The sequence below is a fragment of the Homalodisca vitripennis genome, chromosome 2 (assembly GCF_021130785.1).
Source record: "Homalodisca vitripennis isolate AUS2020 chromosome 2, UT_GWSS_2.1, whole genome shotgun sequence".
NCBI lineage: Eukaryota > Metazoa > Arthropoda > Insecta > Hemiptera > Cicadellidae > Homalodisca > Homalodisca vitripennis.
The window spans coordinates 41,465,060-41,489,155 of NC_060208.1; the positions used below are offsets into that span (position 1 = coordinate 41,465,060).

General features: G+C 32.9%; 1 protein-coding gene and 1 non-coding gene across 2 annotated transcripts in view; both read right to left on the minus strand.

Moving 5' to 3' along the window:
- Nucleotides 1-24,096, minus strand: part of LOC124355606 (regulating synaptic membrane exocytosis protein 1) — a 183,284-nt gene that overhangs the window by 149,026 nt on the left and 10,162 nt on the right. Inside the window, exon 3 of the mRNA XM_046806769.1 lies at nt 7,850-8,116. Coding sequence (XP_046662725.1) covers nt 7,850-8,116 — 267 coding nt within the window. The remainder of the gene's footprint in view (nt 1-7,849; nt 8,117-24,096) is intronic.
- Trnaa-ggc lies at nt 18,610-18,680 on the minus strand. The gene has a single exon. It is a non-coding gene; the product is annotated as a tRNA-Ala (tRNA).

The window sequence follows — 24,096 nt, forward strand, 5'->3', positions numbered from 1 at the left end:
TATTGCTGTTTATAATTACAGAATTAAGCGTTACAAAACAAATTTATTTTGCTCTACAATGCTTAAATATACATACATATATATATATATATATATATATATATATATATATATATATAATATATATATATATATAATAATTCCTTTTCCAAATTTTGAACGATCGTCTTATCGAAGCCTTTAGAGCCATCAACCATGAGAAAATATAACAATTCCTTTGAATTTCATAAATTGCATTGTATTATATATAAATTATATATACGCTAAGTTTACTTACATGTCCACCTTTCTCGTACACGGATCTCATCCCAGACCTGAATGCTGATTATTAAACAAATGTATCTCCATTAATTTCTATCTATAAATAAATTTCTGAAATATGGTAATTTGGTTCTGGAAAAATTGATAATTTTTGAAAATTCCGTCATGAGGATGGTTTTAATTAGCATATGTCTTTGAAATATTCCGCTGGTTAAAAGTGATATGAACCCAAAATCAACTGAAGTGGCATTATTAGTTCAATATATAAGGAAATAAAAAAAACTACTTTCTTTATGTTAAGTAGTGTAAGAAAAGAGGAACGTCCGACCATATCAGTCACAGAACGCCTAACTGAATAGTTGTCCGATGCCGTCACCCTCCCAGCTGAAAACAAAGCGCTATTGTCCCTCAGCTCGAGCAGATGATGCTTCATTGTGCTGCGCTTTTTGTCACCGATGTTTTGTTGTTACAAGCGGCTCGCATTTCCCAACTGGCTGCAAGTACACTGGCCTACTAATTAGAGAAGACGTGTGTGTCTTCTTGCAGTCGGTGCAAAACAGCTGGTGTGAATTCCATTAAAAATGTGAATCCGAAAAGGCTGATTGTGATTTGTTATTAGTTTTATAAACGAATATTAAAGTAATTTAACAAGTCTGTTCGAGTGCATCGTGTATTATTACATTACCACGGTTGTAGCAATAAAATAGAACATGCAAAGCCGACTAAGGATTTACTACTTGACTAAGGATGAAGTTGAACCTCTATTCTGTGTAGTTTATTTGGATAGTTGTATTTAAGAATATTTATGTGTGCCGTAATAATAGTACACCTTTTTTGGTAGAATCCAAAACTATAATTTCTTAAATACAAAATAGATGTAATGGACTAGCAAAATTTTGCTCTTTGGTAGTAGACACATTTTCAAAATTATTCTTTGTATATAATTATAAACCTTTTAAATTATAATTAATTATAATTATATTTAAGTTATAGTTATAGTTAAAAGGTTTATAATTATATAAATATTTATCGAACACTTTTCGAGGCTACATCTCAATATTATTCTTTGATTGTGAGTTGTAAGGAAAATTTTATTAGCTACATAATCATTATAATAAATAACCAAACTAAAAGGATGTAATTACTCATATAACCTAAATTATTCTGAAACAGAATAACAAATAACATTTGGAATAATGTAACGACATTAGGTGCCGTAGAGTCCCTCGTATTGCCTTATTTCCGAGAGGAGGCTGCCTAGGCCATTATTAAAATTGATATAAACATGTGATGGCATTTCAAACGTGAAATTATATTGAATATTGTAATTAAAATAGCGGTACTTTAGTATTATCCAGAAGCCCCTATTTTTGGAAGGGTTTTTATTACATAGGACCTAAAAATACATTATTAGAAATAACAGACATTGTTTAACTTACTGTGAAAATTACATTCTATTATGACGCTCGATTCGTGTTTTTTGCCGTCCAAATCGGGAGAGGGTTCCAGGAATTACTAAGACCAGAGGAAGATTAAAAAAGTTAAAGTACATATCTTTTGACAACAGCAGATTTCTCAGACTGATTAACATATCTTTTTATCGGAGCAACAATGCAAACGCTACTAGGCCACCGGGGTTATTTACTACGTTTACTTCTATAGGCTTTTCAAAAAGAGAGTGTAAATATTTTTTGATCATGTGTAACAAAGCAAACTCATCATGGTGTGTGAAACAGATTTTTTTTGAACAAGAAATACCTCTTCACGTGCTAAATCTAAAGTAAGAGCCAGTGCCAATTTGTTTTAAGTGTTCATTCAAAATTATTATAAGACTCTATCGTGTAACATCATGAAGGCTCTCACCACGATTATTATGGGTTTTGTATTCCTTCACTCAAGTCTAAAATAGTTCAAGTCTTTTACTGAAATTGTTCGGTCTATTCATAAAAATATCATGAAATGTTGTAGAGAAATTTGTGTATTTCATTGGTACTCATAGAAACGGTTTAACCATCCTAATTCAGGGTCATAATAATTGGAATATCTTCGAAAGTGTTAATTATGCCATTTAAAAAAGAAATACCTATGACGTACCAGTTTTTCAATAGAAAAACACTTGCAAAGGCGCTTTATGAAAAAGGTGCGTGTTTATTTTAAACTTGTCTTTTCAGTTCACCTTTCCAGTAGTTTGTATGTATTTTCGCCTTAATTTCCTGAGATTCGTACATGTATAGTTTCTAGTTGGGAGTTGCACAATATAAAGTACATCATACATTTTAAAACCCTTTGATTGTCTAGACATTACATTGGCAGATATTCCTATCAAAATCCAAAAGACTCTCACTTTGATGTTTAATCTTTTTTTGTATTCTCTAATTGTGACTAAATAGTTTGATATTTTTATCTTTATGGGAGTTCCTTGCATCTTTATGGAATCACATAATGCAAGCATTTTGACAAAGTCATGGCGCACATTATTGCCAATGTAGTAGTGGCAATTATTTTATTGAGTCGGGAAATCAAATTATATTTTCGAGAAGCTCAGTAAACAGATCGCTAATAGCGTTTAGTAAACTGTTAAAACGTACATACCATACATTGCATGACTTTAAACGAGGATCCTTCTCAAATAATTTGAAATCTACGATACAGTTAATGTACATATTTGACTAATTCCTCTTTAATTATGATTGGAATTTGTGTAGCGCTTAATGGTCCCACAATCAAAATTGGTAGTTAGTCAATATAGTCGTATATCTCAAATATTCAGGTGGTACTTTTAATAATTTTATAAATGTGCATGTAAGTAATTACTCCGCATAAGTATACACTTAAATTGGACAGGATTTGTCTTCTGCTACGCCATAAGTAAAAAACATTTAAACATGTTAGTAGGTACTGATTCGAAAAGATACATACAGATTACCCAATCGTTTATGATATAATATAAATAAAAGAGAAAATATGAATAATTAACAAGATATGCGTATAATCAAATACATGAGTACATAACAGCTTTCTTGGATATCAACATATCTTCATTTCTAACTGAAAACTTATAAGCGTCTTGATATTGTTCTTAGAATTAAAAAAATTGCAAAAGAGACGTAATGAAATAAATACTTCTATGAATAAACAACCACTTTTCTGAACAAGTAAACAGCTGTGTATTGAAATGGAAATTATATAAAACAATTCTTTAAAGGTTATTTTTGACGATGGAAGGATTGTGAAGGAAACAGGATTTTTCCGGACATTTGCCATCGTTCAGTTAAAAAAAAATCAGTAACACTACGTTTCGAGATTTGCAATCTGATCTCTTCTATATCCGGAAAAAATTCTGTTTCCTTCATATATAAAACAATACTCAGAGAAATCTCAAAATAAAATAATGTATAAAACGGACGTATATGCTTTAACAATAAAGAACAAAGCAAAATTTATACTCTATTAATTTGGTGAAAAAAATATGTTGACTGAAGTCAACAAAAACTTGAACCAGCCTAAACAGTTTTGGTTTAGTATATTTCAACGGAAGATATGTTTCCACAGCTAGGTTAGTTTATTGTAATAGCAGTGTTTGAAAGATGTTTCGACCAAAAATATATATACTAATAATTAATGAATATATGAATACTGTATTACTAAATATAATGTTATATATCAATATAATACGTACTAAATTTTATTCAAGTCAATTATTCCGAATAATTAGAATTTAGCGTAATTCCGAGCGTAAATAGAATTTAGCTCCAGTTCACCTTAATCTCAGTGCAGAGTCTGAAATCTAACGCTGACATAGACTTGACTCGAAATCTGGATTCAAGTTCGTATGATGAAGTCGGTGACGAAGAAGTATAAAATGAACTTTTTATATCGTTTCCACATCAGAGATACCAAAGCTACAAATATAGAGTAGATAAAGAAGTATTCTCATTGCCTTATCAGGTGAAAAATTGATACAGAGTCTACTTTCACGTTAATTCAACCTTTCTCATCATAGCTCCGTTATGTGTAGAGTAGGTAGGTTGTGTTGAAAACGTATTTGGCCTTTTACAATACTTTCTTCAGTATTCATAGTTTTATTATTAGTTTCATTTTTAGCACACACACACACACACACACACACACACACACACACACACACACACACACACACACACACACACACACACACACACACACACACACACACACACACACACACACACACACACACACACATATATATATATATATATTATATATATATATATATATATATATATATACAGGGTGATTCATGAAGTTCTCCCCCCACTTCTACAGCACATTGTACTAGTAAAAATAATGAAAAAATGTTATATAAACATAGGTCCGAAAACGCTTCGTTAGTGAGTTACAGCTAGCGAAAGATTTCGCCTGAATTCCTGGGTAAAGAGTAAAATAAAGCCATACTGAACTTTTGGAAAGGTTAATTAAGTAAGAAATATTGTGTATTCTTATGTATTTTTACCTGATAAAAGCTAATAAAATAGGTTTCAGAACTGTACCTGTTAGTAGTTTTTGAGGGATTCAGGGTTAAATGCAAAAAATTGGGGCACGAAACAATGTTTTTTTTTAAGTTTGATGTACAATAACTTTGTTAAATTGGTAATAAATACATAAAATCAACAGACATTAATTGTAGAGAATTTAATTATGAGAAAACTGATATAATCAAAGTCTAAAATAAAACAGAAATAAGTACCAAAAAAATCGATTTTATTCAGTATAATACATTACTAGTTTTAAGCAAAATTAATCAGGTTGGGCCAACCGTACGCACCTTTTTATAATAGATGTTCGAAAATGAGGCCATCATTATCAATACATTTTGCAGCACGTTTGTGTATTGCTTTTGTTGCGTTTCTTAATTTTTCAGGACTTCCCTGTTATCTGCACAGCCGAATCCATAATACGGGCAATTAATTCATCACGAGAATTCATTTTGTCTTGTATACAATGTCTTTCATCCATCCCAGATGCAATAATCCAATGGAGATAGATCTGGTGATCTTGGTGGCCAATGATGGCCCTCCACGACAATCCAGTGTCCAGGAAATATGATGATTATAAGTAAGGCAGAAACGGCACGTGAAAAGTGGGGAGATGCTCCGTCATGCTGAAGTACAAATTTTTGCTTAAAACTATAATGTATCTTCTTGAATAAATGCAAATAGAACTCAGCATTTTAGGCGTACTTATTTGAGTTTTATCGGTGTTGAAAGTTCTGTTCCACTACCTCATGTGGATTTTCTTTGCCCATGATCATTGTGCAAGTTATTGACACCCATCCCGAGTTTTGTGCCTCATTCCGTAAACAAAATACGCTTGTATAGTTGATTATTAATATTCAAAAAGTTGCAAAACTCCAAGCGAAGCGGACCATCCCTAGCTGTAGATTGAACCTTCTGTTTAATGAAAATAAAAATTTGTTTCGATTAAGTGACCTCCACACCGTTGACTGCGAAACTCCTATCCGCCTAGAAATACGTCGTGTACTTACACCTGGACTGCGTGCAATATCATCATCAAGTTGGACAGCTCGTTCATAAAAGTACTTTAGTTGATCCTATTTCCCGAAGAGTACGAAAAGTTCCTGAAAATTGGGAATCCCACCATTAGGGTAACGTAGTTCATACTACAGCAGCTCTAGCATTACATTACAGTAACCCAAATAAAAACCAAATCAGCGTATTCCTCTGATGTAAATAAGTAAGGCATTTTTTTCGCTGAATAACAATCGAATTATAACTCACAGAAAAATCTGTATTTATAACACGATTCACAGAACCCGAACTCCTGCTGTAACTTGCAAAAACCACTAATACACAGTTCTAACGTAACAGTACAGAATACCATTGTTGATCAGCTGTTATTCGTGCGTTACAACTTAGAAATTAAAACAAAAAACTGCATTTCGATGATTAGTAAACAATAATGGGAAAATGTTTGCTTCATTTATTTTTCAGTAAATTTTTATTTAAAAAAAAATAAAACGTAATAAAACATGATATTTTTATTTACAAACAAATTTATTAACAGTTAATCTTGTTTTCCTCAATTTATCATCATTAAGGAACAAACATTTTGTTTTTGTTTTTACTTACCAGGTATTTCTTTACAGCTAGTAATGTATTAATACTGAATAAAATCGATTTTTTTGGTACTTATTTCTGTTTTATTTTAGACTTTGATTATATCAAGCTAGCAATTAATGTTTGTTAATTTTATGTATTTATTACCAATTTAACAAAAGTTATGTACAACAAACTTAAAAAAACATTGTTTTCGTGCCCCAATTTTTTGCATTTAACCCTGAATCCCTCAAAAACTACTACAGGTACAGTTCTGAAACCTATGTTTATTAGCTTTATCAGGTAAAAATACATAAGAATACACAATATTTCTACTTAATTAACCTTTCCAAAAGTTTATGGCTTTATTTTACTCTTTACCAGGAATTCAGGCGAAATCTTTCGCTAGCTGTAACTCACTAACGAATCGGACCTATGTTTATATAATTTTTCATTATTTTACTAGTACAATGTGCTGTAGAAGTGGGGGGAGAACTTCATGAATCACCCTGTATATATGCAATTTCCTGCCTATCTTTTACAAAGCATCGAGCATCGGTTAGCCGTTACAGAAATGCAATAGTGAAAATCGTTCATTCAGAAGTTTGATCAAGGAGTAAAAATGTATACCTAATTTATGCGATTTGGTGGAGATTTAATAGGGCACTACGTATGAGCTCAGTACAGTTAACAAAAGTGATGTGTAGCTTGTCTCGAGTACAACCAAGAAGAAAGTTGAAAAACATTGTTTTCCCTGATCTGTCCTGATTTACTGATCTGGCGTGGATGCCAAGAATAATGTATATCCTCGGATATATCAACCCTACTCTAAATTCATTGCATTGTTGGCCACACTGCTAGAGAAGTAGTTCAATTAGGAAATCTTGAGTCCATTAGACTTTTACACGTCATCGGTAGACTATTTCCTATCCTTGTTGCATGTTTTAATTTATTTGTTCTTGAAAAAGTGATTATTTATTTTTGGACCTTTTATCATAAACAATATTTGTCTCATTCAACAAATGAATAAATCTAATATGGTAAAGTAAGCGTCTTTCGCCTTCAGCTAAACAGGTAGCCGAGTAATAAATAAATACGAACACAGTGCACTAATAAAACCTTTTGCTATAAATATAGTAAATGAAACTTGCAGATAATAGAATGAAAACACTGAAAATGAGAAAAGTCTATGTCGGATAAAGGTTTCAATTTATTTAATCCGGGAACTTATTAATCTAAGGAACTTCGATCGAGCGGAACAGGCCATTTGTCAGGAAGCTTAGAGAGGATATTCTCGGAATGCTCATTGATGGTTCGTTTCAAACGTACAATGAGATCTTTTACAATATATCTACTTACACATTTTATTAATTTTTCATAACATTTTGTTCATTAAATGTGAGGATATTTTTATACAGTATCAGGTCTTAGACAAAGCAGGCTGGAAGCAGAATTTCCAGTTATCCCATTATTCCATGCATATGACTCACCTTCTCTTTCACCTTCTCGAGCTCCTTCAGTGACGCCGGAGAGACGTCCGAGTGTCTCCTGAGCTCTGGGGAGCGCGGTGGAGCCAGCCCACTGGCACCAGCCCCCGCCACCCCGAGACTGCTGGACCCGATTTTGACGTCACTGTGGCGCCGCTGGAGGGCTTCCAGGACTGGAACATCCAGAAGAGAGTCGGTCGAGTCTTGCGCCAACACGGGCTGGGTTCGGCTCTGCATCTTCCGACGACATATGCTGCACCGCCATGTGTTCTGCAACAAAGGGTTACTGATTAATAAATTAATTCAATTTAAAAATGAGTGATAACATTTAGTTCACAATAAAGTAACTGAAACTGGTTTTCGCAGTTGGGTAGAGATTGAGCCATACCTTCCCTCTCTACTGCACACTTTACATCCTGCAGACAGTCGGTGCTTTCATATGATTCATGTAAACTACATACAGTTTACCACAGGCTGACTAGTTACTTAAGCAGTTTAAATAAACTAATTTCCGCAAGTATCGCATATAAGCATTGCATTAAGAACATGTTTCACAGTTGGGTAGGGATTAAAACACGACTTTTCCTCTACTTCACACTTTACACACTGCAGACAGTCGGTGCTTTCACATTATACACGTAAACTACCTACAGTTTACTATAAGCTAAGTAGTCGCTTAAGCAGTTTAAATAAACTAATCTCCGCAAGTATCGCATATTAGCAATGCATTAAGAACATCTTAGCGTCTTAAAATACCTGTATAGTGTATAAAGATGTATATCAATAAAGAAGTCATACATTTGGCTAAATATTTTCATAAGAATGTAGGGTTTAAAACTATGGCCCTAAATGTAAAAATTAAAAAGTATGGTGAACTTTACACTCTCGTTAAACCTCATAGAAATTACGGAAAATAACAACAATATTTATAATAACAATATTTTAGAATGATATAAGCTTGCGTTACTGACAAAAATCCAACCTTCAAAAATGTTTCTTGGCAATTTTCATCCTAGAAACATGGAAAGCGAATATTTACATTTGGATAAAAATTATCATTACTTGCGATGAGAAACGGAGGAGTATCTATTTATAGTTAATTTATATTTGAGTGTTAAACTGAAGTATTCTTTGATTATATTTTCTGAATTCTAGATTTTCTAATCTTAAATACAATGTTGTTGACCTAAACATTTTTATTTTTGAATGAGTGACGAAATATGAGCTGCCACCTCTTATTTGCTTAAATCCCCCCTATTAAGCGAACGGCTTATAGCATGTGACTTTTATATCAAAGTTTAAACCTATTTACTTCACGGTACTTTTACTTCCGATGTTCCGGGTCTATCCCGAGGATTCTATGGTGATAAAATTCATACTTAGTGGGTATTATATTAATTTTAGGAGGAAAAAATTTACATCAGTGCACTGCCGAAAGTTGAGTAGTCCAAAGGTTGTCTTATAGCAAACCTATCATTAAAGACCTGACACAACGACGCACTGATTCTTTCCTAACACGAATGAGGAAGACTTACTTTGCATTTCGTAAATTATTCTAACCTTTCTACCATTGGATTAAGTGCCCTGATCTGATTTTGAGACTACAGGTCCATTTTGCGGTGTTCCCTCCTTTGCCGCCTCATTTTATAACGAGGTCCTCACCATTGTTCTGGCGCACTGGTGTTACCTCTACAAGACAACAAGACATTAATATCCTATACTGGGTGATCAGGTTGTACTCGTACGAGTCTCTATACTCAATTTCTTAAGGGAAATACAATATCAAGACTTTTAACAATTTAAGTTGATTTTAACAATACTTTGCTACGTTTAGTTTCATGTTTTTTTTTACAGAGGGCCAGGTTTCCTAGGTCTGGTAGTTGCCTCTCAGCCATCCGGCTTATTGTGCACCCTCTCCCAGGTTTAAGCTGTGTCAAATCCCAGGCATTTACAAAACCACGAGATCTGCTGAACAATGCTTACCTGTTCCAACCCCTCTTCCGTATGCCTAAGAAAACCTAGGGACCTTGAGCGTTTGCTCTGTAATACCAGACATTCAAATATGACGTGCTCGGCTGCTACGTCAGCCTCGCCACATTTCCTGCACAGTGTTTCCCGAAGTTTAATGCGTTAGTAATGTGCATTAGTATATAATATTCAGAGTTCGTGGATTTATTAATTTTAAAACAGTGCATCTGCAAAGCATAAAACAACGGTCAAGTTTTACAGTTCAAATAAAGTTGTTACAACTTAGTTCTAACAATCCTATTGGTAGAATTGTTTCATATGATTTAAATTTACCATTAATCTAAATATAACAGAATTTTTTGGGAAAACTGAGCACAAAATACCCAATACCTAACGTTTAGAATACTAACACACAAATCATAGTTTTTTATTTTGATAGTCTAATATTTCATTTCTAGGATGTACAAACAATTATAGGCGATAAAATAATTTTAAACACAAGGAATATATTCTCATTTAAGATGAATTATATTTTCAGAAAGAAAGCAATCAAATAGTTTTCTGATTGCCTAATCCAGATATAGTTTTTCATTTCTGTGGAATAAATAAAATTTCCATTAGAGTATTATTGGAAAATAAATAATTGGACATTCTTGAACAATCTTTTGAACGTGCAGAAAGTTAGTAAAGTTTGGAAACACACATTTTCCCTATGGCACACTTCTTACCATAATGCTCCAAAGTTCTGTGTGTTCCCAGTCGAAGGCAAAGAGCTAAGTTTTGAGCTTTCAAACTTTGCGTAAAACACTTCCGTTAAAAATGTTGTATACTAAGATTAAAGAAGTCAAAAAGGTTCATGTAAATAAATAATACGGTACAATTTATCCAACTATTGCTTTATTTAAATAATAAAAATCAAGCGTTAAGTTATATTAAAGAATCACTGTTTAAATAAATCACCGAATTGTTGTGTTTTTATGTATTCAGTTTGTAAATAACTTCATAAAAACTGCTCAACACATTATAAATTATGAGTGGTAATGAACCTTAATTTTATAGACTATAAACAAATATATTTTGGTACAAATTTTAAAATTGGTATAAAACACTGATAGAAACTGTAACTAATTTACTTTTTAATAACACAGATGTTCGAAAACATCTTTAGGCAAATTCTATTGCAACCAAATAAATGAATTTTACTCTTTAAGCACCTCATTTTTGTCAACCCATAATTACTTTTAGGAATACAGGGGTTTGGATCAGAATCTCCACTGCTATTTCACTGGTTTAAGAGTATAATTGACAGTATATCAACACTCTTCCATGCCAGTTTTACAACGATTTGCTTGGAAACTGCCTTATCTTAGGGTCTACATTTGCAATTCACCTTTACTAGTCAGTTTCAAAGTGGTATAGAAATTTGCTGGCAATGCGGGAAGCATTATCTCATAAATCTAATGGCGATAAAAGGTATTACTGGATTTGTAATAACCTTAACTAGTAAGACTCAAAGTGGTATAGGAATTTGTTGGCAATGCAGGAAGCATTATCTCATAAATCTAATGGTGATGTTAGATAATACTGGAATTTTAATAACATCACCTAGTCAGTCTTAAAGTAGTATAGGAATTTGTTGGCAATGCGGGAAGCATTATCTCATAAATCACATGGCGATGTAAGGTATTACTGGATTTGTAATAACCTTTACTAGTCATTCTCAAAGTCGTATATGAAATTTGATGGCAATGCAGGAAGCATTATCTCATAAATCTAATGGTGATGTTAGATAATACTGGAATTTTAATAACATTACACTAGTCAGTCTCAAAGTGGTATAGAAATCTGCATGCAATGCAGGAAGCACTGTCATAAACCTTATAGTGTGGTTAAATAATACTGGATGTACCAGCAAAACTACTTTTCCATTCTGACGGAGACAATCGCCGGATATTATATAATTGCTAACATCAAGGCAATATGAAACCTTCAACCCGTGCTGTATTTATCTGACCGAACATCCGAATGCTAAACATGTGGTTACCGGAAACGGTTACGTAAAATGTACAATTGTTACCATTTCATTTCATTTATCTTGAAGTTTAATTTTGTACACCGTTTCACGATTAAATTTAATTATAATTATCGTTTCATTGGCACTGTTAGAAACATGAATTGGTTTAAATTAAGAATTGATTTTATACATATTAATAAGGTAGTCCCACATTACATTGATGAGTTTAAAAACAAATCACTTAGCCAAGGTTGCGCAACAGCCCGTATGGGAATGTTTTCTGTGAGAGAGAGCCAGATGTGTTTGCGTAAACAGAATTATGTTTACCCACCTCGGGCCCTCGCAGCTGTACTCATATTTAAGGTCGTGACGTATAATAGGTATTTAAGTTATATATTGTAACTATCACCGCTTTTCCGGGTAGTTATTTTGTAGGCAATATATACTGTAACAATCTTCTACAAGAGAAATTATAATTTGTAGTAGCAAGAACACTTGTCTATTTTGTAGAAAATAGTCCAAACTATAACAGGAATGAAGAGAAAACTTAAAACAGGATTTTTACCGATTCTACGAGTGTAACTCCTCATAATAGAGTGCATACACGACCAGGTTATCCAGCAGAGTATAAATTAAGGAATTTATTTTCCACCTTCGTCTCTGTTTCAGCTTGGGTTCTGACTAGAATTCTCAGAACCCACTAATTGTTCTTAACTTGAACCGTCTATGCTCCAAGCAAAGCTTATACATGTCGTGTATGTTTCAAAGGCCCTGATCGCATGTTTTGTTACGGTAATATGAAATAATAACACAAAATTAATATGGGTAATAAAGGTTGTTCTTTTTCTTATATAAATTTCTTTGAAATATTATATAAAAAATACTTATTTTCTTATTTTTAGTTCTTTGGTGGTAACAATTATAACTTAGGGCACAACCAAATACTTTTCCTACAAAACCAGTTAGCTTGTGTTATAAAGTTCTCGCGTAGTAACTTTTTAGCTGGCATAAATCGGTAACACAGTGAAATTGTATTAATCGTATTGTATCAGCCCATAATACAATTGGACTCTTCATATTACATTACCCATTATATAATCATATAAAATGCAGAGTAATACCCCAACACCATGATTACTCCGACATTAATTCTACAAAGGACCAGTTTTAACCAATTTACCCATATATATATTATATAATAATGGTGACATTTAGAACCCTCACAATTACTCGTAACGTTACTCCTGACAATTTTGTATGTATTTTGGGACCAAATCAGTCCAATCGTGTGCCAGGAAAGACTGTTACCATTGATATTTAGGTTTAGACACAAAACCAGTCCATTATGGGCACCACCTCTTGTCCTCAATTCGGACCATGTACCCTCAACCCGTTCTTGTACAGGGGTTTACGATAACATGTCTCATCAACACATATCATCCCAAAGTTCTGAATGAACATTATTTGAGTACTTTTTTTCATTCCGATCAGCAATATTAGTGTCTCAGCAATGTGCGTATGCTCACATTCATACTAACGGTGGCCAAACACTTTTATACACAATAACTTACACGCCCACATTACTACTTAAGTGGAAACTGCCATTCTTCCCTCACCCACCTAACCTAAGCAGTCCTGTCCTTAGTTAACAGCTTGCCACCAGCTACTTGGCTGGGCTACTCTGATGACTGGAAATATCTGGTCTATCTCACCGTGACTTCTGTGGTATGCACAATGAGCGTTTCAGCTGGTATTGTGTTTAGCCTAAACCATTGTGTTTTACATACTTCTCTTACTGTTGCACAGGAAATTTTCGTTTACATTTTTAGCGAATAACTATTTTATAACCTTTTACTTGTGCCTAAAACCTTATATAATACAGGTCCATACGAAGAAAATAGGCGAAGTAGACCCGGAGCAGACAGCTTTATTTCGACTATGGTTGCCGCAATAATATTAACAAAGTTTCTTTTCTCGCTATTTTGCCAGTCTATCACATGATGGGAATGTCAGCTGTAGTGGCCATTTTGATTTTGGCACCACAAGAACAACTTTAGATCTATTTGACGTTTTTTAATGGTATAATTATGTGGGATATCTCATTTTAAAGATATAGTTAATACGTATCCAAACGCTTTTATTAGTTCTTTAGATATTTTCAATTGTAATTCAGAAAAATCCATAATTCTGTTGATATTTAAACATTAAAAAATTATAGTCTTACAAGAAAAACTAAAAACCGCTTGGGTGCATATTGGTGCGATATTCAAAATTAAACATTTCCCATAACGCTACCATAAAAAATAAGGGCATAATAGAAGACGAGGTATAATATTGTTTATATGGGCGAAAAACAACGTCATATGCCAAAATCAAAGGCATATTAATATAACCGCACTTAAAGCGACCAAAAAAATTAAAATTAATTCAAGAAATGTAAATATTTATACATTTCTTAAATAGGGTGAGTGACTGTTTCAGAAACAGTTTTGGTAAGCCTACCGACAATAGCTGGCTCAGGTATGTGCAAAGGTTGAGTTAAATTTGTATACTTGTTTGATTTTTACTTAATAAATAAAGTTTTCAGTCATGTATTTTTAGTTTGATATGTTCGGGCCAATTGTGAAATTTGTTTATGTATAGCTTGCCTTTGGTGGAGTTATGAATTTCTTTAAATTTTGAGTTTGGATTGGTTTTGTTAATGTATTTACTATTGCAACCAACGCGTCATTGTATTAGCAATAATATGAATTCAATAACGTTTAAAAGGTTTATAGATTGTATTTGTCAAGATATAAGTACAGAAATTACCGCTAACATGTCGATTTTGTAATAATAGGAATAGATATAAATTGTTTATAAGTTTAAATAATCTTTTGCAAGTGCTATTGTCAATAAAGAAATATTGTTTGGAAAAACGAGGAATCGTTGCAAGGAATTCCTAAGCCTTTGATAGTTTGTGTTTCGAGCTAAAATAGAGCAAAAGTCAACACTCGATTAAAACCAGAATATTACCGGCAGTTTTAAAATGGAAGAAGAAATCCCAAAGTGAATTAAATCGAAATGTAATCAACTGTTATTGCTTTTCTCCGACGATATTGTAAAGGCGGGACCTCTTTCAATAGGATCCCATCTTACAGGATTCTCTCCTGCATTGACTGCTTATAAAACAAATCGCTTCGTTTGATGTCTTAATTTTGATATACATCCATAAATTTTATACGTTTTCCTTATTACAATTTCTAGTTATAAATAAGAACAGTTTCAACTAATGATGGCCATTTGGGCTAGGAGATTTGTCACTGTTATTATCATCACTTATCACTTTACTCAACATTTTAATTATTGCATATGTGTTGCTCACGAAATCTTCAAAAAGTGTGAGTGATTGAAATACATGTGTACCTATGGTATAGGCACACATAAAAACCATTTGAATACTCAAGCTGAATGGATCTTCAAAAATTTGCGAAAAACATATAAAGCTTGATTTGCGTCCAACCAAAAATGTTCTTTTCGTAGTATTTTCAAAAATGTTCAATACAGCTTTGTCTTGACATGAAATAATGAGGAGCTTGTATTGAAATGCTGGATAGTGTGCGCATGCAAGTAAAATTAATGCTTACTATTAGAGTATTCTTTATTACAATGTCTTTCAAGTCATATACCAACAAGACAACAATTGAGGAATATGTAAATAAATCCGATCATTAATCAGTCTGAACGACTGCAGAATACCTTAACATATTTAAGATTTTAAAATCAATGCAACTAAATGGATTACTGTAATAAAAAAAGGACTGGAAGCTTAGTTTTGGACGTTTTGGCAAACATATAAACAGCAATAAAATAATATAAATCATTCGTTATGCGAGAAAACTACACGTCATGATAGACAGGATTGTAACATATTTTGCACAACTCTTGTAACATAAAAATAGATTACTTTGATAAGGTATTCAAATAGAAACTAATTTATATAAAGTTGAGGAAAAGTATCTCTAAAACGATTGATGGCTTTTACTATAAAATAGCTTGCTTTGATCAGATACTCAAATAGAAAATAATTTATATAAAGTTAAGGAAATGTACCTTGCAAATTATCGGTAGCTTCAACCATAAAAATAGCTTGTTTTGATGAGATATTCAAATAGAGACTAATGTTTATAAAATTGAGGAAATGTTATTTGCAAAAAAACATTTACCTCTCTACATGCAAACATTGTATTGGTTCAGAGAAAACGTCTCCTGTCTACCCCTTTATTATATTCAAGTCAGATGAGGACTGACATTGCTTTTTCCTTCTAGAAAAAAATATATATGTAGAGTTAAATACGTCTTAAGAAATTAGTCGCCTCAATAACACACCATTACTAAGATTTAAGTTAAATAGTAATTAATATTTAATATAGTCTCTAAAATAGTTGATTTTTACTACAAATTTAGCAAGTAATTGAACGTTAAAATAAAATAATAGTTTATGGTAGTAGAAGGCAAAACAATCATTCATAGTCAATCACCTCAAAATAAAATTATAATAAAATTTAAGTTATTAACAGAATAAATTAATTCAGAGTAAAAAGCGTGGGGTGCTTGATATATTAAATATTACAATCATTCTATCGGTAATTATCTTTGAGAGGAGACTTATGAAATGTAGTAAAATGCATCCCACGCTTTTTACTCTGAATTAATTTATTCTGTTAATAACTTAAATTGTATTATAATTTTATTTTGAGGTGATTGACTATGAATGATTGTTTTGCCTTCTACTACCATAATATAAACTCTTTGTAATTAAACATTATTTTCTATTTTTTAGTTTTGTTAGCTATAAAGCGTGTTTTTTTAGTTTTTTAAACTATTATTTTATTTTTCATTTTTTAGTTCGATGTATCAATTATTTTCTTGTGGAAATGTGGTATTTCTTACGAATCATTCCGCAATCTCATCATTTCATTTAAAGCTTCACTATTGCATGGGGTATTTCCTGTTAACTTAACAGCAATCAAGTTCTTCAATCCGAATACCGTCTAAAGATCTTACACGACTAAGTGCTACATAGGCTTGTCCAGCAGCAAGCAATCGCGAGCCTAGATCAAGGATGTCAGGTCGGACAGGTTTTTGCCCGCTTGGTGCGTTTCTGTCATCGGTGCCCCATTAAAGGTTCTGTCCTATTAATAGCTACCAACGGGGAAATAGCAACCTGCATCGCCTCAATATGACTCCTCGAGCTTGCACTTAAGATGTCGGCTCTGATCCCTGGAGACTCGGAGCTTCGCAGTTCTCTTTAAATTAATTATTGTCGTAAAAATCGAAGGCTGGCATCTAAGCTACCAAGGAACTGTGGCTGTTTGAAACACCTTTGCCGGACTTGAGGGTTAGGTATGTGAAGTATTTAATAAACGTATTGTTGGCTAGTATATATCATTTATCATTCTTACTGAGCTGTATTAAAGCTATTACTTATTTGAGATATACTATTATAAAATGTTACACCCTTAACTAAGTTGAATTTTTCGTATCGTAAATCATTTTATATTTTTATCATATGATTGCTATATTCTGATATATATGTATATATGAATATATATAATATATTTTTAAGATAATTTTAATTTTTCCAAATTTCCATCTGTGCCATTAATGATATATCAGCTGGGTTTTTGAATGTTTGAGTTGCGTATTTACATTTTTGGTTATTTTATTTGTTGTGTTTCTTGTTTCTTGTTTCCTTCATTTATATTATGCTTCCTGAAGATGTGGGTATTAAATCCCACGAAATATATAGGCTAGAAGCCTTGTAATCTTCGTTTTTCATTTCAATAAGTGAAATAGTATATATATATATATATATATATATATATATATATATATATAGCTTATATATATATAGCTCTTATATATATATATATATATAATTAATATAATTTCAATAAACATTGAATCACAAAAAGTACTTGCTCCGCCGGGACCCGAACCCGGATCTCTTACTTGCCGGGTGAATGTGCTACCATTACACCACAGAGCCCTCACTTTTTCCGATTCAATTATTTAAATAGTATAAATGTCAATAGCCGAATTTAATTTTTTTTTCAATAAACATTGATTCGCAAAAAGTACTTGCTCCGCTGGGACTCGAACCCGGATCTCTCACTTTCCGGGTGAATGTACTACCATTACACCACAGAGCCCTCACTTTTTCCGATTCAATTATTTTGTATTTCGCCATATCTGTCACATATGCGTTTAAATAAGCAAACTAACATATGATCGGAAGACCTAATACCTGTCAAATGACTTTTATTTACATTAAATAGTATAAATGTCAATAGCCGAATTTAATTTTCAATATACATTGAATCGCAAAAAGTACTTGCTCCGCCGGGACTCGAACCCGGATCTCTCACTTGCCGGGTGAATGTGCTACCATTACACCACAGAGCCCTCACTTTTTCCGATTCAATTATTTAAATAGTATAAATGTCAATAGCCTTATTTAATTGCAATAAACATTGATTCGCAAAACGTACTTGCTCCGCTGGGACTCAAGGATCTCTCACTTTCCGGGTGAATGTACTACCATTACACCACAGAGCCCTCACTTTTTCCGATTCAATTATTTTGTATTTCGCCGTATCTGTCACATATGCGTTTAAATAAGCAAACTAACATATGATCGGAAGACCTAATACCTGTCAAATGACTTTTATTTACATTAAATAGTATAAATGTCAATAGCCTTATTTAATTTCAATATACATTGAATCGCAAAAAGTACTTACTCCGCCGGGACTCGAACCCGGATCTCTCACTTGCCGGGTGAATGTGCTACCATTACACCACAGAGCACTACAGAGCACTCACTTTTTCTTTGATATATATCAAACATACACATACATAATAAAACTAATGGTTATTGTAGTTCAGACTTGAATATACCCATATTTTGCTACTTTTATTATTTAATTTATTAGATATACGTCTTCGGTGGTGTGTAAAATAACTAAACTGTATTTGTTCAACTTTATTTTATAGTAAACAAAATTGAAAATGCAAGAAAAATTTGGATTATTGTTGAAATGGAATTAGTTAAAAAACACTAAAGGCTTTGTCTGATCAAAATACTATGTATGTTTCTGTAAAGCAACAACTCAAATTAGTATTATGTAATGTATACTAAACAAAGAACATGCATGGATCGTGTACTTAGAGGTCTGGCTGTCAAGTAAACCACTGGAAATGGCAGAGACTGGATGACTACTATAATATTACTATATTAAGAGAGTCAAGCACGTCCGAGAATACCGAGACGAATGGAGACTTGAACGCTGGGTTAGCGAAGATTGAATGGAGACTTGAACGCTGGGTTAGCGCAGATCGCGCCCTAGCTCTATCACAGAGGATCTATAAAAGAATTTATTAATCCTGGCGGTCCTTATAAGGATAATGGAAAACTATGATCAAATTATTGCATTGTCATCGGTCCTTGATACGTATGCAAAGTTTCACATTAATCAGACTTCTGGAAATTGGTGAAAATTATGCTCAAAGATTCCGTTACATAGATACAACCGAAGCTTATAAAAGTGTGTTAAAAAAATAATGACACAGATTCAGTTAACTTTCCAAGTCTGATAAATCCACCTCTGACACAGTCAGAAGAATATTTGAATCGTTTATTTCAGAAACCCCTAACTAACAAAAAGTAAATTTTAGGAAAACAATAAAAAACTCTCCTCTACAAACACATTTTTTTTTCTTTAATCTTAGGTTTTTTACGTTGGTTCCACCTACATTTAGAAATTGCTTAGTTGTGTTTTTATCTCTCTACATATTACATTTTTGTAGAAAAAAAAATTATTAAAAAAAAATCAGTTTGAAGGGTTTCTGCACCAAATGGTTGTTCCATATACACTTTTCATTGTCTTTATATATTATTTATGGTATTTTTTGGTGTAGTTAAAATAAATTACACACTGAACCAGTGTCAAAAATGATTATTTATTACAGAGAAAAACATCTATTTGCAAATAAAAAGACAGAAGTGCAACTTATTCCACACCCTTGATCCACTTCCTCAGGGTTTCAGAGTCAGTTGTAGGCCACAGTAGGATTGCATTATAAAAATGTTCATAACCTCTCGTGTACTCAGTTAATTTTCTCAAATCCTGTATCTTTTTCTTGTTAATGGGTACCTGAAACCATTTCCACTTTTTATAAAAAATGCAGTTTTACTGATGAGAAATAAAATAACAAAAACTTGTTTTGCTAATTTTATCATTCCTTTACATTATTCTCATGGAGTTAGTCTAAATTTTAGTGGAACAAATTTTAAGAAATAAGTTTAGGCTTACCTTTCCTTGGGGATAGGCCGGCTGATTTGGTAGTTCTGGAGGCTTATCACATTTCAGGAAGGTGAATGTAGATGAAATCATACCATCAATAAACGGTTTCACTACTACTTTTCCCTTTGTTCTTGAGCTGAAACAAAACTGCTTATATGTTGAAAGTTTGAAGGGCTCCTTGTCTTTTTTCGGAACATTCCTTCCTGAAGTTTCATCAGAAGCAGAAGTGGACTTTTTATAAGAAAGTGGCCACCATCCTTGAAATTCAAGATTTCATCTGTTTTAAAAACCATGTGAACTGAAAAGCGGCCTGTATTACTAGCCCTCAAAATAAGTTCTCTATATTCTTCAGGGGTGTAGATCCTGTCTACCTTTCTTATGAGACGCTTTATACAACCAAAAATCCCTATCACAAGGAGAGTACGAGTGCCCTCGTACTGGGAAGTTGTAAGTGATTGTCTCTAGGTTGCAGTTGTCACACAAATTCATTAAAAAAAACCTAATTACAGTGTTTGTTCTTGTTTTGGCCGAAAGGTCCATCACTGAATAAGATCAAATGTTTTACAGAATCTGGGGATCTCCGTTTTTATATAGTCAAAAATAAAAGAACACACCTCATTGGGAGATTTGTTTCCTTCCCCTTCGTGATAGACGTACATCTTGGCCTTATTTGATTTCAAATCATGAATACAAAAATTGTTTTACCCATAATTGCCTCATGTAAAATACCTCCTGAGTACGGGTATGTGGGGCAGGGGGAGGTTTCTGCATAAAATCAAAACATATAGCAACAGTGTCATCATTTGTATCTTCACTTGCTAACTGTAAGGAATGATAAAATTTTTTTTGCTCTCCTTTTGTGAAGAATTAAGCTCAGGCAGCAACATTACGTTTAGCATTGTCACACATAAGGGGATCCTTTAATTTTACTGGAAAAACTTTCGCACTGACAGCATACGTCAACTTGAGGACGACCAAATGAGAAATTAAAAATTTTTCCTTAAAGTAGCCGTAATAAAAGTTGTATTTTACAACTTTTTCTAGATCAGGATGTTTATCTATAAACATTTCATGCATTTTCTTGACAGTAAGCCGAGCATCTAAGTATTTCTTTGGCTTACCACCATAATGAGTTTCCTTTATTTCATATGACTTTATATGTTGATCAATAAGTATACAGATATTTCCTGGTATGGCGTTTCCACTTCGGGTTTTGCCCCTCAAGTCACGTGGACTTTTCTCCTGGAGCAAAAGCTGACAAATCCTTTTCATACGATCAGCTGAAATTCCATGGACTTTTAAAAACACACTTTTTGCAAACAGGTATAAGACAACCGTTAATTTTTAAATGATAAACATAAGTATGATTTCTCTTGAAACTTCTAGTGTCCTGTTTCCATTAAGCTCATTTGGTTCTTCACTCATTGATTCAATATTTTGTCCACATTTGGAACGCCTACCATTTCTTTGGCCTCAACAAGTGTTTGAAGGTAGACATCTTGAGCATTTTTTTGTTTCCAGGGAGTAAAAAAAAGTTCCAAATGTTTTTCTTGGACTCATTGTTTATCTTACGATGACATTTGATTGGACACTTACAAACTATATCCTCGGTAAACACTTTACTTGACACCTGCTTACCTTTGTAGGAAACATAACCTGCCCCCTTTACTCTGGCATCACGTATTGATATAACGTTTATAACTTTCTGGTCGTGTTGTTCCTCTTTTCTTCCTTGGTGGTTTGTTGCTCCTCATCAGAACTTTCACTCATTGTGACAAAACACGTATAGTTAATAAACAAAACTGTGATCACTATATCACTAACTTCAGATTTCTGACAAGTTTAGGTTTAGGTTAGTTAAATAAGCAGTATTAACAAAACAAACAACAGCTGACCAGAACTGAATGAGTGGGAAAATGCTACTGGCTCAGTGTTACCAACTGTCATTTCTCATAAATTTAAATTATCCCCCTATTTGTTTCAGAAACCCCTCAAGTGTTGTCACTTGAGGGGTTTCTGCACTAAACAGAATATTCACTTGCATTTTAGTGTTGGTTATAGAGGTTACAGATAAGGGGTTTCTACACCAAACTGTGTGTTTTTATACTAATACTATAGTTTTCTAACAAAAAGTCAAATTAAAAAAAAATGTCGGTTAGGGGGTTTCTGAATTTTCATCTCTATGTATAAAAGGTATTTCTGCATTTCTTCAATTTATTATTAAAATAATTGTTATCAGTTTTATATATAAGTCACAAAATATTTCTGTTATAAAGAATAATCAGGATTATCTAAGTACAGTAGCGTAGCCAAATTTTAAAAGGGGGGACTGAATGGGAGTTATGCACAAAAGAACGATCACAGAAAAGACTCGTTGATTGTGATTTATAATAAGCAGAAATTAGGTTAGCAACCGCTTATTATGGCTTGCATTAATTTTTTTATGCAATTTTCTTTTAATAAACCCCACATTACCTTAAATATGCCTTAGGTAATTTTGTATCCTACCAGTGATGAGTGGCTCTATCTAACTGGTAAGTCAGTGTTAGTTCATAATTCTTGAGATCTATATTCAATCCCTTGTTTGAGAACCCATTCATATATGTTAAACCTAATAATATTATAAATGCGAAAGTGACATTGTTTGTTTTGCTTTCACACGTAAACTATTCTACCGATTATATTAAAACTTTACATGGACATTCTTAGGGTCCCTTGTATGAATAGATCTATTCTTATTTCAAAAACCCTTCCGGGCTACGCCCTACTGGTCAGTAAAATTGTACTGAAAGAAAAAAATATTATTAATTGAAAGAGCCTGTTAAATGTAATAAACTGTTCTGTGTAAACATTGTTTATGACAGCACAACAGTATGTTTAATTAAGTGAACTACTATTTTCAATTTGTTTATATTTATAGTGTAAAAGCATAGAGTAAGCTTGATAGTAACAACACTTCTTATTTCAAACTTTTATGCAAACGCTGTTGAGCACCTATGATATTAACCGATTTTCTAAAAGATTCCTCTTATTTACATTTATTCCTAGATACAAGAGTAAGTGTTGACTATGTTATTTTGAAACCTCCTTAACGTTTGAAGGTTATTTTTGAAGATGGAAGGATTGTGAAGGAAACAGGATTTTTCCGGACATTTGCCATCGTTCAGTGAAACAAGAAATCAGTAACACTACGTTTCGAGATCTGCAATCTGATCTCTTCTTCAGGTAAAGAACTAACCTAATACACAATTACAAACTAGGTTAAAATAAACAGATCTTACCAAAGCGTTGTGGCACGCCTAAGTTAGGAATGTAATGTATTAGGTAAGTTCTTTACCTGAAGAAGAGATCAGATTGCAGATCTCGAAACGTAGTGTTACTGATTTCTTGTTTCACTGAACGATGGAAAATGTCCGGAAAAATCCTGTTTCCTTCACCTCCTTAACGGTGTAATTGTCTCAATTGTGCACCTGATGAGCCATTTCTAGCCACCTGATTAGCCGTTATAGATACCGTTATTAAATTAATTATCATACATTACCGATTATACTTTTTAAACCAAGGTATATGTTTGAAAATAGAGTATGTCCAAAATGTCATACGTGAATTTCGAAATGTTCATAGAATATAAAAATAAAAAACAAACTTCTGAACTTTTAAAGCGAAAAAACGATTTAGTATAAAATCATATCATATACACCTTGATCCAAAACTTTGTACATTATGAAAAGCATAAAGTTTTAATATAACGAAAATTCTCTGAAAAATGCTCAGTGAAATACTGCGTAGCCGTTGTTCAGTGGAAACAAAACAATAAGCGCACGAAACGCTCCAGTTCACTTGTAAGACTGGTTTGGTCTCATTGTTCCGTTTCAAGAATACTTACCGTCGAAGTGCTTGTATTTTATTAGAATATTACC